At 44.2% G+C, this 15,909-nt stretch overlaps 1 protein-coding gene across 1 annotated transcript in view; it reads right to left on the bottom strand.

The window, feature by feature from the left end:
- Positions 1-11,463: 11,463 nt before the first annotated feature.
- CD274 (CD274 molecule) overlaps positions 11,464-15,909 on the bottom strand; it is a 28,371-nt gene continuing 23,925 nt past the window's right edge. The window contains exons 6-8 of the mRNA XM_074994089.1: positions 14,655-14,717; positions 13,520-13,585; positions 11,464-12,441 (exon numbers count right to left, since the gene is read on the bottom strand). Coding sequence (XP_074850190.1) covers positions 12,419-12,441; positions 13,520-13,585; positions 14,655-14,717 — 152 coding nt within the window. The 3' untranslated portion in view covers positions 11,464-12,418. The remainder of the gene's footprint in view (positions 12,442-13,519; positions 13,586-14,654; positions 14,718-15,909) is intronic.

Below are 15,909 nucleotides of genomic sequence, written 5' to 3'. Positions count from 1 at the left end.
GTGTTAAAAGCGCGAAGGTTCTTGCACAGGCCTGAGCAAGACAGGACTGCCCACCAAGCCTTTTAATCTGGCCTGCCCCTGCACACATAGCAGTGCTGCTCAAAGCAGCTAGCTGCTCCCCGTGACTCTCTGTGCTGTGAGGGATGGGGGAGAGAGTCCTCACGTGGCTTCCAGCCCATCTGAGCTGGGAGATTTTGCCAGGGGTGGGGGCAACATGCAAAGACTGCTTTGTGGCACAGAGAATCACATAGGTTGTGTCTGCACTAGCTCCCTCCTAATGGAAGGGGGCATGTTAATGAGGCAGTTCGGCAGAGGCTAATGAGGCGCTGACATCAATATGCAGTGCCTCATTAGCATAATGATGGCTACGTGTGATTCAAAAGTGCTCCTTTTGCAAGGCACACCGTTCGTATAGATGGGGGCCGTTCGAAAGGAAACCCTGACTTCGAAAGCCCCTTCTTCCTATTTGGTTTCAGGGAGAAGGAGCTTTTGAAGTCTGGGTGGGGGGGGAGGTCCGTTCAAAAGGTCCCCAGATACATGGATGACGTGCCTTCCAAAAGTGGCACTTTTGAATCGTGGATGGCCACTATTATGCTAATGAGGCACTGCATATTCATATCAGCACCTCATTAGCATCTTCCAAACTGCCTCATTAACATGTCCCCTCTGAAAGGAGGGGGCTAGTGTAGACAAAGCCTTAGAGTGGGCTAGGGCTACTAGCAAGCCTGGAAACTTGCCTGAGAGTGCTGCTGGCCAGGAGCTACTTAGGTAAATGCCTCCCAGCCACAGCCTGCCTCTGGCACCCCATGTCCTTTTGCACCTCAATTCCCTCTCACACCTGGCACCCCTGCTACACCCCTCCTCCAAGCCAGAGTCCTCTCCTGCACCCATGTCCCCTCCCAAATGCTGGACCCCCATCCCCTGCCCCAGGTTACAAACACCCCCTTCAACCAAACTCCCTCTCAGATACCCCCCACTTCCTCTTGCAGCCCAGTCTCCTACCCCAGGCTCCCTTCTGCACCCAACCTCCATCCCAGATCCTGCATCTCTTTCATAGAAAAGAAAAGCTTTTATCACTTACCAAAATCTTGGCGTGCCCCCCCCCCAACAAAAATTATTGCCCACCCCTGTTTTTACTGACATATAGCAAAAAGGGTTTTACTCAACCACATCCCTGGGGTAACTCTATTAACTTTAGTGAAATTGCACCAGGTATTAATTTGAACTCACTGTGCTCAAATTTTAGTTCTCCCCCATGCAACACGCATGAACTACATCTAAGTCAAACATGATGAGGCAAAACATAACTGGCATTGGTCCAAAGCCAAACTTTGGCTGTAGCTGTTCAGACTGAGAATTGCTTGGATTGCAATTTCCTTTCTTCACCACCCTCTTAGTACCATATTAATTTAAGGGATTGTTACAACACATACAGTTTCTTATATGATGTAATTAGAAGATTTATGGGCTTGTCCACAACTTCAGTTTCCTTGTGTAGACAAGTCCTGAAAAACATGTATTACTATAGTGCCATCACTATCAACCCTGAATGAGCAAATGCTGTATGCCCAAGGGATTCATACAAAGCTAGGATCAAAAAGCATAGCCACAAATACTTTACTTGCTTGTCTAAATCCACAAGCCTCAGGCCAATTTATCAAACCCACTGATCCCACAGTAACAAGAAGTCCTGGAGCCCTTATAGACTAACAGATATTTTGGTGCATAAGGCTTCGTGGGTAAAGGCCTGCTCCAAAATATCTGTTAGTCTATAAGGTGCCACAGGACTTCTTGTTGTTCTCGAAGATACAAACTAACATGTCTACCTCTCTGATACTTCATCCCACAGTTGCAATTCTACTTTCCTTACTATTTTTATCCTACTATCACTGCTAATAAGAAGTAAGGATAATAATTTCACTGAGAACATAACGAAAGGATAAATTGCGTAACAGGTCACCAAACGAGTTTATAACAACTTTAAATCTACATTTTAACTGAAGGCATGGCTAGGTTACAAAGTTAAATGGATATGAAGGATGAGCCCTAGACTCTAACAAGAATATATCACTTCAGCGTATGTGTTTAACAAGCTGTTGTGGTATAGAGTGACCAGACATCCTGATTTATTGGTACTGATCCTATATTAGGAGCTCTGTCTTATATAAGACTCATTATTCGCCCTTACACCAGGCCCAATTTTCACCTCCCTTGCTGTCTGGTCTCGCTACTGTGGCACTCCTTGGGCATTAGAAATCACCTGGACTTTGAGGTGCAAAAATAACCTGTTAATTAGTACTCTGCTGTGGCCGACTGCTTTATTTCTAGATCTTCACAAAGCTAAACATTCACTCAATGTACATATAATATTGAAACAGAAAGTGTGATGGTTACATGCATTATTATTAACCACGGTAGACCCCCGACTTATGCGGAGGTTGCCTTCTGTGAGTGGCAGGTGGCCCAGAGCCTAGCTCTGGGCTGCCCGCTGCTCACAGGATAGGAGAAGCTGATCAATACTGCTGTGCTGGTCAGCTTCCCAGCTCCTGTCAGTGGTGGCAGCCAAGAGTCAGGCTGCCACCCCGATGGGGTCAGTGACTCTCACTGCTCCTGACAGGAGCAGGGACACCACTCCTGTCAGGGATGGCAGGAGTCAGACAGGAGCAGTTTTCCTGCTCCTGTCAGTGGTGGCAGCCAAGAGTCAGGCTCAGTAGCCTGGTAATTTCCGCTGCTCCTGTGAGTGGCGGGGAGCTGGCTCCTGGTTCCTGGCTCCCGGCTGCCAGCTGCACTGCTCAGTTTCCCAGCTCCCCTGAGTGGCAGGCAACCCGGAGCTAGGTGCCAGCTCCCCGCCTCTCAGAGTTGTGTTAACCTGAGATTCTCTCAACTTGAGTGTGTGTATCTCTGGGTTCTACAGTATAGATGTTGTGTAAAGGAAGTGCAAATTGTAAACTTACCTAAAGAGCACAGATCCTTTCTCATTATCTTTGTTCCCTGAAGGAACCAACATTTCACTCCTCTACCAAGAGGACAAAGTATCAATCTCCATATACAACATGGATTGACTTTCTTTCAGATACAGACACCGATTGGAGTAAAAAGATAGATAGGAATAAGGAAATGGAGATGGAGATTACCTCCAAAATAAACTATTAGTAAAATGGGTTCGTAACTGAACCTATCGGTCTATTATCTGTCAGTCAAATCCTGAGAGGCTTTACACCTTAAACTCCTGTTTTGACATTAAGTGCTCAGGATTCTAGGAGTAGGCTATGTGTGAGAGTGTGTTTGGACTCTTCTAAACAACTCTTTCAATAATCTCTGTTTCACGAGTCTGTATTTCTGATGTAAATAATGTTTAACAATGGAAATGAGAGGACACCAAATATGTGTGGTAAGTAGGGGACATAAATGCATGATATCTGTCCGAATGAGTGACTATTGAGAACTATGTCTAAAGAAATAAATTATTAAAAGGTCCTTTCAGTTCTTATCCTGCCATAGGACATTTTTAGTCTTAGTCGAAAACTGATTTTGGGTGAATAGGCTGTAAAATTGGAGGAAAAGTCTTTCAGGCATTTTCAATCTAGGTAGGCAAGAAACTGTATTCCCACTAAGTTAAAACAAAATATATAATAACAATTATGAATCTCACGTTGTAAACAACTAAAATTTCATTTTTGATAGCTTAATCAATCAAAATACAGCATGAAAGTACAGTCTGTGGAACTTGGTAGCCCTTTCTAACCAGGGTTGCCAACCCTCCAAGATTGTCCTGGAAGCCCCAGGAATTAAATCTTGATCTTTCATTAAAGTGCGTGTCCTATGAGGAAACCTCTATGTCCAGATAGGGTTGCCAACTTTCTAACTGCATGAAATTTAATACCCGTGCCCCTCCCCCTTCCTCACCAGCCTGCCACTGGACTCTGGCTGGGGACATGGGCTCTGGGGTGGGGTCAAAAATGAGGGGTTATGGGTTTGTAAGGGGGCTCCAGGCTGGGCCAAGGTTTTGCAATGCAGGAGGGAGTGAGGGCTCCAGCTGAGGTTGCAGGATGGGGCTAGGGATGACAGGTTTGGTGTGCATTAGGCACTCTGAGCTGGGGCCAAGAGGTTTATCATACAGGAAGGGATGTGGACTCTGGGAGGGAATTAGGATCCAGAAGGGAGTTCTGACCTGGGACAGGGCGTTGGGGAGCAAGGTTGGGGACAGAGTTAGGATGCCGGAGAGTGTTCCAGCTGGGGCCAGGGTGTGGAGTCCTGCCAGGCTCCGCTTACCTCAGCTGACTCACAGCTAGCAGCGCAGCAGGGCTAATGCAGGCTCCCTGTCCACCCTGGCTCCACACTGATCCTGGAAGTGGCCACCATGCCTGGCCCCGTGTTACAGGCATAGCTAGGCAGCTTATACCCATTGGCACGGCCCCCAGAGCTCTCATTGGCTGTGCTTCCTTGCCAATGGGAGTTGCAGAGGAAGCAATGATGGGTGGAGTGGAAAGTTCACCTGTGTCACTTCACCTAGAAGTTGTAGGAAATTTGTGACCACATCTGGGAGTTACATAGAACCATGGCAGGCAGGGAGCCTGCTTGAGACCTTCTGAGCTGCCGGATAGACTTTTAACAGCTTGGGCAGTTCTGCTGACTGGAACCACCAGGTCCCTTTTCAAGCAGGCATTCCAATAAAAAATCAGACGTCTGCAACCTTACATCTCACCAAAACTGGCAACCTTACCTACCAGCTCAGGGATAAAACCAGCCAAACCCAACTCTGTTTTACACAAGCTCTTTCAAGCTTCTGCCAAGCAAATACAAAAACCATGGAGAAGTGAGGACTGACAGCGGGAGGACCCTAATCCCCCAGTAGCTCAATAGTCACAGTCTTCCCTTCACCTTGCAGGCAACCATGGGGGCCTAACCCCACTTCTGCTTCTTCTACTGCTGCATAGGGTGACCATCCATCCCATTTTGGGTAGGAGAGCCCCTGATTTATTTTGCCAAAGGGGCTAATTGCCCCCATATTCCACTGTTTTTGCTAGTGCTGGTGGCTGCTGCCTGACTTCTCCCGGCTGAGGGGAGCTAGGAGCCGGACCTGTGCAGTGGCATGGCTGCTGTCCAACTTCCCCTGGCTGTGGGGAGCTGGTACCCAGACCCACGCAGTAGCACGGATGCCACTCGACTTCCCCAGGCCTGGGGGTCCCGGGACCCAGACCCAAGCGGTAGCATGGCTGCCGCCCGACTTCCCCTGGCTAGGGTGAGCCAGGAGCTTCACTGACAGCCTAGTTCCCGGTGCCCCAAGTCATGGGACAGCTGCGAGCCACAGCTGCCCCCTGCACTCCACCCAGCAAGGTGGCAGCCACCACAGGGCAGTCCACCACCTGACTCCCAGGTTGGGTGACCATCCCTCCCGTATTGGCCGGGACAGCATCATTCCACTGTGTCCCATATTTGGCTGGGGAGAGATATGGTCACCTTACTGCAGGAAGGAATCAGAATCAATGATTAGCTGCTACTAGGGCCATCCCCAGTGGGGGGGGGGCAGGATCTGGGGCAACCCCCTCCTCCCATCCTGCAGGCTCTGCCCCCTGCTGTGCCCCCTTACCTCCTCCCTGGCCAACCTGGCTGTGGATTACCATGGGCAGGACACAGCAACTGTAGTAAGGGGCTGCCTCACCTCAGCCCCTCTGCTGCTCTCACCATGCGGGCAGTGCAAGCGGCAGCCTGGTCTGTGCCACTCTGACCTGCTGCACCTTCCCAGCCTTCTGAAAGAAAGCTCAGTGGGCCAGGAGGGTGCAGCGTGGCGGTGGAGCAGAGCAGGTTGCCGCTCACACTGCCTGAGTGGTGAGGGGCTAAGATGAAGCAAACCTTTGCTGCTGCCAGCAAGGGTGGTTAGGCGCCATGGACAGGACAACTCTGGCTGCTGTTTAAGCTGGATCAGCAGGTTCCTATCTGCTGGGCTTCTTTTTAGGCCAGGACTGGTTGCTCCCAGGCTCCACTGGCCCTTAAATGATATAATGTGATTCTATAGTGTGGTGTCATTTAAAAATGCAGCGTGGCAGAGTAAGTTTGTGTTGCTTACAGTTGCCAGTATAGTATTCTAGAAATAAGGGATTGTTTTCTTAGCACCCCTACCCCAGTCCTTCACCGGATATTATTGCAATAACAACAATAACCAAAGCTATTTCTTGCTGCTTTTAGCAGAACTCAGCAACTCCTGTCTTGTTCTACAGAGAGGAAGCAATATTTGCAGGATTACTGGAACTTTATGCAAATTTGGAGTTCACTTTAAATTGAATATATACTTTTTCCATCCCATATTTCAGACCATTTATTCCCCATTAATGAAAAAAACCCTCTCTATGAATGCATTTGATCTGATTACAATAACTACAAACTACACAGTTGGAACAGGAGTGACACATTTTCTTTCCCCACACTTCTGACAAACATGCATCCATTTTTCAGTGATAGATCTGGAAATGCAATTTCTGGACATTTTGATCACATCTCAACTGGTGCAGCATTCCTCACAGAGCCTCAGCTGATCCATGTTTACGATTTCCCTCCTTTTGAGTGCATCTACTATGCCCCCATGATCCGAGAAAGCTTCTTGAAGAGACCCATGGGTTTCAGTTTCATTATTGCATTGTCAGGAGAGAAATCAAATCCTTATTCAACGTACAAACGCACAGAGTCATAAAACATAATGATGGCTTACTTTACCTCCACTTTTTGTTCTTGTAGGAGATTTCATATCAATTGTTTTCCCTGAAATTTAAAAAAAAAAATCAGCATCTTCAGTTTAAAATGGCACATTTCTGTTTGCATGTCAGCTTTGATCCCTCCAACTTTCTCACAAGTGCAAAAAAGACACAGTCCACATCGTGCTAAAAATCATATGCAGGCTACTGCGTCTCTTATGTCAACATGTTCTTCAGTGCTACAGGACAAGGCTCCCACATTGACTTGAAGTAAAGTCGATCAACTGCTGGATTAAGGGATGGTACTTGTACTGACTAATCACAGTACTTCTTTCTACTCACTGTCAACAAATTCAAAACTCTTTGGAGTTCTCTGCATATTGTGGAGACAGGAAAATTGCTGTAAATTTCCAACATCATTGTTTCTAAGTCAGAAGGATCACTCTTTTGTTAAAGATTGGGAGGTATGTGTGAAGAGCAACTTGCCATCAAAATGCAGTCATGGTCAGTCCATAACCTGTGACATATGGGGTTGAGGGGGCCATAGGCCACATTCGTATTATCAGTAGAGTAAGTCAATTAACATTACACTGGTGTTTTTCTAGGCTGTTTATACTAGCATGGTAAATGTCTTTTGCGGATTCATCACCATCTTCATAAATATCAAGCAGCTTGTACTGAATGTTATATGTGATGGTAACTATTGTAGGTACATTGCAAAGCGCTTCCTGGTCCCCTTATTTGTGGCATCAGTTACTATAGAGAAATACATGCACTGCTCTAGTAATGATAGCAATAAATCCTTAAAACAACACCCACAGACACTGGGGCTTAACCATTGAGCATGAATGGCTCTGCTTCGGTTGTTCCACAACACAGCTTGTTCTCAATATTTGAATCATGAAACATTTTGCTAGCACATTATAATTTAGGCTATGTTTCCTGGCTACGTCTACATGTGCACGCTACATCGAAATAGTCTATTTCGATGAATAACGTCTACACGTCCTCCAGGGCTGGCAACGTCGACGTTCAAGTTCGACGTTGGGCAGCACCACATCGAAATAGGCACTGCGAGGGAACGTCTACATGCCAAAGTAGCACACACCGAAATAAGGGTGGCAGGAACAGCTGCAGACCGGGTCACAGGGCAGACTCAACAGCAAGCCGCTCCCTTAAAGGGCCCCTCCCAGACACAGTTGCACTAAACAACACAGGATCCACAGAGCCGACAACTGGTTGCAGACCCTGTGCATGCAGCATGGATCCCCAGCTGCAGCAGCAGCAGCCAGAAGCCCTGGGCTAAGGGCTGCTGCACACGGTGACCATAGAGCCCCGCAGGGGCTGGAGAGAGAGAGCGTCTCTCAACCCCTCAGCTGATGGCCGCCATGGCGGACCCCACTATTTCGATGTTGCGGGACGCGGATCGTCTACATGTGCCCTACTTCAAAGTTCAACTTCGAAGTAGGACGCTATTCCCATCCCCTCATGGGGTTAGCGACTTTGATGTCTCGCCGCCTAACGTCGATTTCAACTTCGAAATAGCGCCCAACACATGTTGCCGTGACAGGCGCTGTTTCGAAGTTGGCGCCGCTACTTCGAAGTAGCGTGCACGTGTAGACGCGGCCCCTGTGTGGTAAACAGTTGCAATTATGCATGCTGTCATTCCATCACTTTTAGTGTTTGAAGAGACAAAGAATGTGGTGATATTTGTCATGTCTTTGGCCTGTGTGTTTTTTGTATGTCAACTGGTTGCTGTGTGCTTTATCAGGTTGCTTTCATCTGTGTCCCTGGTAGTGAATTTACGCTGACACAAAGCACAACAGGCTTTGCCAGAATGGCAAATAACAGGTTTTAATCCAGTTATAATTTTCTTCCTGTTGACATTTATATCTGTGCTGGCTCCCCATATTTTTCTGTGTAGAGCCAGGAGGAATCTCTAGGGTTCCTAATATTTTTCTGACTTGTAAGGTTGGGCTGCAGCTAATGTTACCTGCTAATCATAGGATTTCCAATTATTAGTCCAACTACAGCAAGAGATTCTCAGACTATGAGGTGTGCCCTCCCTGGGAGAGGCAATAAAGTTATGGGGAGCACAAAGACCGGATGGGGCTATGCTGAAAGGCTGGAGTTTGGCAGGGGCTCTGTCTGACAGGGGAAATAGAGAGGGCTCTGTGCTGGTGTTATTGTTACTAGGACCGTGCTCCCTGCCCGCCTTGCTCTCCCATGGGTGCAGTAGCCACCACAAGCAGCAGTTGTGCTGGGGACACCGACAGACTCTTCAAGCAGGGCGGCTACACCCTGAAGTGCTGACTGTGCTGCCACACAAAGCCCCTTCCTGACTCTGGCCCTTCAGCATGGATCCAGGGCACACACCCCATTCACTTGCTTTGCCCAACAGAACCTCTGCAGGGAAAGTAGAGAGGGGCCATAGTCCAGGGCTAGAATCAGCAGGGTGCCCTGTCCAGCAGGTCACTACTATCAGGTACATCTTTCCACTCTAGTCTGGACCCTGGCCCTTGTCTGTGGCCTTGTCTGCTTTCCCTGCTTAGTGCTGGAAGACCAAAGGAGGGAGGGGAGTGGTAAAATGCAGCTATGATTTTGTATGGGACAGGTAATTTTCTATTTAAATATGGGGTGTCCCTTTTTCATTTCCTTCACGTTTAAAAGCTATAGATGCTAAAATGTTTTATTAGTGCCAAGTTAAGGTTGCAAATAGAAACGAAGGCTGGAAATGTAAAAATGTTTGTACCATGAGAAAAAAATTCTACAAAATCCCCTCATATGACAAGGAACTGTGCCTCAGTCATGTGATATTATGTTTACGCTTATTGTACTGTTTAGAGAAATGTGGTCAGCGAAGGGAAGCTAAATGGACTCTTTTGGTTTTTGACTGTAACATGCAAATAGCTGCTGCTATGCTGAAAGAAAAATTCAAAAATGAAGCGCCCGTAATGAAAGTGCAGCACCACACTGCTGTGAAAATAAGCTTTGCATGTCAAAGAGGATTAGGTGCTTTTCCCAGGCCCAATCTTGCATCCTTGGAGCAAATGGGAACTTGGCCATTGACCTTAAAGGGACACAATCAGGGTTTTAGGGGGTCTGTTGAAGATATTGGTGTTTTCAGAACAGTGCTAATGAGCAATCACTGTGCTTGTTTCCCATCCTGTAGCATGCCTAAAGGTATTGACCTCCTGCATCAGCCTTATGCCTGTGGATGTCCCCTTTGCCACAGAAGTCTGCTCCTTGTGGTGATTAAGCCAGGTTTACAGTCAAAATGTGCCCATGCTGCAGCATAAAGCAGCCATGCTACACGAGTGGCTTTCATGACTTCTGCGATCAGTATGACAAAAGCACTTTCCTGACAGCACAGAGGATTCGAGCGGTGAAAGATCTGAAACACGCTACCACATCTACAATTGAACAGGCCAGGGCTAGCACATCACCAAACTGCAGCAAGAAAACTAGACTCCAATCTCCTTTAAGAGGCGAAAGCCAAGTAGGACTGTCAGACATTTTGACCTTTAGGTCACTGCTGCCGGATCACTTGCATTAAGACTATGGAATCTCTTTAAAGACAAAGCAGCTGTGTTTGTAACCATTGTAGTGTCACCCTGACTTACAGCACTTTATCTTCACTTTGGTGTATAACTAGAGAAGTTGAGGGAGGGGGTTTGTTTTGTTTTTGCAACACTGGAAGCGAATCACACAATGTGTTTTGTATACTAAGATTCAGAGGTGGAAAATGTACCCCTGAAGTTACTTGAGTAAAGGTGAGGCTGCTTGAGAGGAAGGGGGGTGTATTTAAGTACAAGATACCAGTGTTGCTCTGGAAAACTACTTGAGTAAAAGTACACTTATGTGCCCACATGCACAAACACACGTGTCACATTTTTGTTGTACTTAAGTACCCAGAAGTGAAACCAGCTGCACTTTTAGTCAAGAAACTTTTTGGGTACTTTTCCCACCTCTGCTAGGATTTTGAAAAGTGAGGCACTCCACCACTGTTCCCTCTAATTTCTTCCATCTGAGTGCAGAATAATTTTTTTATGTGTACCAGGTCTGTGCAGCTATGCACCACTAATGGCTGTGGACAGCTGTGGGCACGCTGCCAATCAGATGGACAGCAACTAAGTCCCTCTTGAGCCCAAATGCTCAGCTCACAGGGAACACTGCACTTCACTTTAAAATAAAGTTTTCCAACTTTTTCACACAGTCGTATCTCATGAGTATTGCGGTCAGTATTTATTCTCTTCTGAGGTCCTGAGTCAGATCCTGTGCAAGAGGACTTGAACGAATAAGGTTGTGCTGATTTTAAGAGTTATTCTCCCAAAAGCAATTCATGTCAGCAGAACCTATGCACTGAAGTTTCACTTAAGCCCTATTTTGAAGGCTTATGGGGTAGCCATACCCAGAAGACTAAATTTCACCCTATAAATTTCAGTGCTGCAGGGGAACTTGTTCATAGGTGTTAATAACACTTTAGTTTTTTTACGGAAAAGAAGTGGCTACTTTAAGTCTGAAAATAAGACTTGAGTACATTGAGTTTCCAGATCTCAAATGATGATTTTCATAAGAGATTGGAAGAGGTTACTTGAAGTGACTACGACTGATAATTTAAGTTACTGTATTAAAAGACACACACACCTTAGTAAGTATTTGCGCTGGTAGTGCACTTTTGACATGCCAATGTAAAGATAAAATGCTAGTGCTAAGGCAAAGTGCTTGGGAAATGGGAAACAAAAGGAAACAAAACTCCCTCTTTATTAAAAAATATAGTTTTGAATTTTATTGCAATAAATAATTTAATAATTTATGACACAGTGACAGTCAAAAACAAGAAGATACCTTGCAAAATATAACTAAACATAGCATCATGGTACTTAGAATCCAAAAGTGCATCTAACATGTTTTCATGAGAGTTTTTTTTTTTCCTTTACATCATAGAAGAGCAGATATTTCCAAGATGGAAAACTCCAAAAGACTCCACTTCGCAGGCTGTTCTTCTAGATGGCAAAAGTATAGTTTTTCAGATAGTTAATCAGAATAGTGACCAGTTGCAAAGTGGTGGTGCCATGATTATCCTTAGTGACAATAAACAGTAGAACTTATAGCTCTCTTTGGAGCATCTTCAAAGTACAAAAGCTTATCGGCTGACTTCCAAGCCAAGAGGAACCATGATGTTGCCAAGAGGACTAAACAGCCTTTTCAAACCTCAATTGCTGAACAGTACCAATATCTTAAAATGTGCAATAAGAAGAGATGATGATTCACATGCCTTAGACTCGGTGCCTCCTTATCCTTGTGTGGGTCAAAGTGATAACAATTTCATTCACGGAGGCAGGACGTGATGGAAGTCTCAGATGGGAATTTAGAGCTCAGATTAAAATTGGAACATTTTAAAAACAAGATGAAATGCATTACAGCCAGGGACTTAAAGTGCTTTTTTTCTGGTGGAAGTAGTAAAAAAAAAATCTTGAACAACTTCCAAAAAAGTGCATATGTGACAAAGCAGACGTAGAAATTTAAATAAATACACATACATACATAGAAGGCTTTAGTCTTATAAGTTCTTCATCAGGATAATTCTATGAAGTTACTCTCAATTTATGGGTAAAAATGAAAGGTGAAACAGACCACAAATTTTTAAAATAATATTTAAAACAACACACAGACCCTAGAACTTGCGAATATATTCAGTGACGGTCACATTCTGCTGATGATGTTGCCTAGGTCTCCACAATCCGTACATCTATGAAAGGAAAAAACATTAAACAAAGCATTATGCTGAAAGACATCACTATACATTTATGACATCATTTCCCACCTTTAGATTAACTAAAGCCCAAAGTAAAATAAACAAAAAACATATAACCTACACTACTAGACAAATTCTGCACCAACTTGCACCCATTTAGCTAGCCTAGTTGAGACAGTATAAATCAATGCAGAATTTGACCCAATCCTTTTAACATCCAGAAGAAAATAAACAATCTCTATCATGGGCCTGTAGTTGTCCAAGCAAAACATCATGGGCCGAGTACAGGCAAAATTTGGTTACATTAAGGGTTTGTACCTTTTTAACTAGATTAATTTTTAATTCAGCTGTACACTTCTAGAGCAAACAAGACCAAACTATCTGACGTTTAAAGATTAACTGACTGATGGTTCATATTTTGCAGTTATATTCTTGATTACTTAGAGCCTGATATAGTTGAAAGTAGCTAAATAGGCTGCTATCCAATTCCAGCTTAGATGGTTGTGATGCTCCATTCCCAAGGGCAGAGTCATGTAACAAATACATAAAAATATAGTCCATGGAGCAGTGTAGTATTTTCTCCATACTCCAGCATCCTAACAGGGAGGATAATTTCTCTGTAGCTCATTGAACATCAACCAGCAATGGAAGGGGTCTTGCTGGAAGAACGTAAAGGGGTCTCAATCTGAAGTTATGGGTTCTTCCCTGGTCGGAAGCTCCTTTTTAGATATTAGCCACAGAGACCTAGAAAGATTCCCTAGACCGCAAAGCTTTAAAAACAAAACAAACAAAATGTAACTAACGGATGCAAAAGAGGAAGCCTCAGGTCAGTCAATAATTGGGAAGGATCCCTAAAACCACTCGTGTGCAGACTGGAAAGGGCTCAGAATCTGCATTTAACTTTTAAAACCGGTCCGCGGGTCAGTTCTTAGTCTGTTAGTTCCCTTAGGAACAAATGCCATTAAGCTTCAATTCCCACTGGGCTATTCCTCCTTCCTGGACATGGTAACTGGCAGATGAGTTGTGCTGGGTGAAATTTGCTACTGTTTTTCCATTTTTCAACTGCACTTACTTTTTAATTTTTCATTCTCAAGCAAAGTCTCCCTGCAATTGCCTTCTTCCTCATCTGTTGATAATTCTTTTGAAAAAAAGAAAAGAAAAGAAAAGAAAAGATCAACATGGAAGTGAGAACAGGTTTTCTTCCTCATGTATATTATTCTTTATAAAGAACACTGGCCATGGCATTTCAGGTAAACAGAGTGCCAACTGAACTGCAAGCTTACAGAAAGTATTAATGCATAAATCTGTTTCTTCTACAACACTAAACCTGAAGTTTGTTTTTCTTTCTAAAACACAGTCATCTGGTGTGGGGGTGGGAAAGAAATTGGACCATTTAGTGAATCTTATATTGGACAATCAAAAAGTGACACCTTCAAAATCACTAGTCCCTTTTTAAAATCTTGATCTTTGCACCTGCTGACAATTTTAACTACAACTCAAATTTCTCTTTGGTAGCACTGTTTGTGTTGTAATTTGCAATGTTGGAATAGTGTAATATTTTACTTAATTTACTGCCTAGAATATGTTTTTATTTCAGAAAATAAAAGGCACAATTAACTCTTTAATTATTACTGTCTAATTATCAGACAACTTTAAAAGCAGAATGCAAAATGGAGTGGAATATAATTTTGCTTAGAATTGCCCTTATTACATAATGGTTAGGTCTGCACTTTCCCCCAGCTTCGAAGAGGGCATGGTAATCAGGGTGATAGGAGATTACTAATAAAGTGCTATGGTGAATACGCAGCACTTCATTAGGCTAATTCTCCCCCACGGCAACTTCGAAGTGTCAAACTTCGAAATGCTGACATGCGTGTAGCCGTGGGCACTTTGAAGTACCCGCACTACTTGAAGTGCCTTTAGTCCCCAAAATTTAGTAAAGGCACTTCCAAGTGGCGTGGGCACTTCAAAGTGCCCGCAGCTACACGCATGCTGGCGCTTTGAAGTGTGACACTTCAAAGTTGCCACAGGGGAGAATTAGCTTAATGAAGCGCTGTGTATTTACCACAGCACTTCATTAGTAATCTCCCGTCACCCTGCTTAACATGCCCCCTTCAAAGCTAGAGGCAAGTGTAGACAAGCCTACTGAGTCTCGTTTAGAACAGTTTAACTTACAACACATTCAGTGAAATATATGAAATACTTACTTCCACAGCTCACTTTCATAGTTGCATTATTTGTCCACGTTTCACTTTCCTCATCTTTTCTAGCTGCAAGTGAAGAAAGGAAGAGTATGAAAGAAAATACTCATACTTAGCTTCAGCGTTACTAAAAACCTCCTGAAATATTTACCTATCTTATTTTGTTTTATAAATTTTTACCTCAAAAGACTAAAAATTAGGGATAGTATCTGCTGAAAACCTACCTTTGTCACTGTTCCAATGAAAACTCAGGAAAAAACCTCCCTGACAGGTGGCCTGTTGTTAACTAAATTCCATTTGCACAGAAGGTATTTAAACAAAAATCCCTTTACTTAAACCCTCTGTTGGGTTTGCTAGAAACCCACATCACGAGCAATGATCACAACAGCAGTGATCCTTCAACTGATGTGCTGTATTATGCTTGTCTAAATCAACTTTGCAGTACTGTGAAATAATAGTATCTCATGTAATTTATTGCTTTTAGTAAATGCTAAAACACTGCAACTTGAACGGTCCCTTAAAGACGTCTTAACTTATGCTAAACAACCTGTTCCAACTTGTGTACAGAGCCGTGGCTCTTAGGGTACGTTTCCCAGACCTGAAGAAGAGAGCTGTGTAAGTTTGAAATGTTATCTCTCTCAACAACAGAAGCTGATTCCATCCTTGACCACCCACCATGTCTCTCTGCTGTTAGTAAAAGCATTTAGGGCTTCAACAAGGAATTTGCAAAACTGAAATATTATTCCTGCAACTTAGGAAATGTCTGACCTTAATATCACATTCCCAGGAGGGGAATCTTCTGAGACACCAAGGATTCTCCCTGTTCCCTACTCCACTTGCACTGTGTACTCCTGTTCCCATCACACTCATTCAGCAAGAGTACTTGTGGTGATTGAACAGGGCTAGCTGCAGCCTGAAAACACCACAGCTGACAACACTTATTGGTACTCTTATAAATGATTACAAAACTCACAGGGCCTGAGAAAGACGTCTCCAAAGCACCATGTTAGGTGGGCATGGGAGGTATGTGTGAGGAAGGAGACTGAGTCTAACAGCAAAGATACGCTATAATCAATGGACTAGGAACATGCAGTCTTAACTGAGACCTTGGCATAAAGTATGATGATGGAATCCTGTTCGATGTGATTTCAAGCCAGAACCTAAAGGATTGCTATTTCCAGTGATGAGGTGGTGATAGGGGGAATATATTATATGGCCTGAAATAGTAAAACAGTTTCATAACTTTAACATCTCTACTAAG

Source organism: Carettochelys insculpta, chromosome 5, assembly GCF_033958435.1.
Source record: "Carettochelys insculpta isolate YL-2023 chromosome 5, ASM3395843v1, whole genome shotgun sequence".
NCBI lineage: Eukaryota > Metazoa > Chordata > Testudines > Carettochelyidae > Carettochelys > Carettochelys insculpta.
The sequence above is the reverse complement of the archived record's forward strand: the minus strand, read 5'-3'. Positions and strand labels throughout refer to the sequence as shown.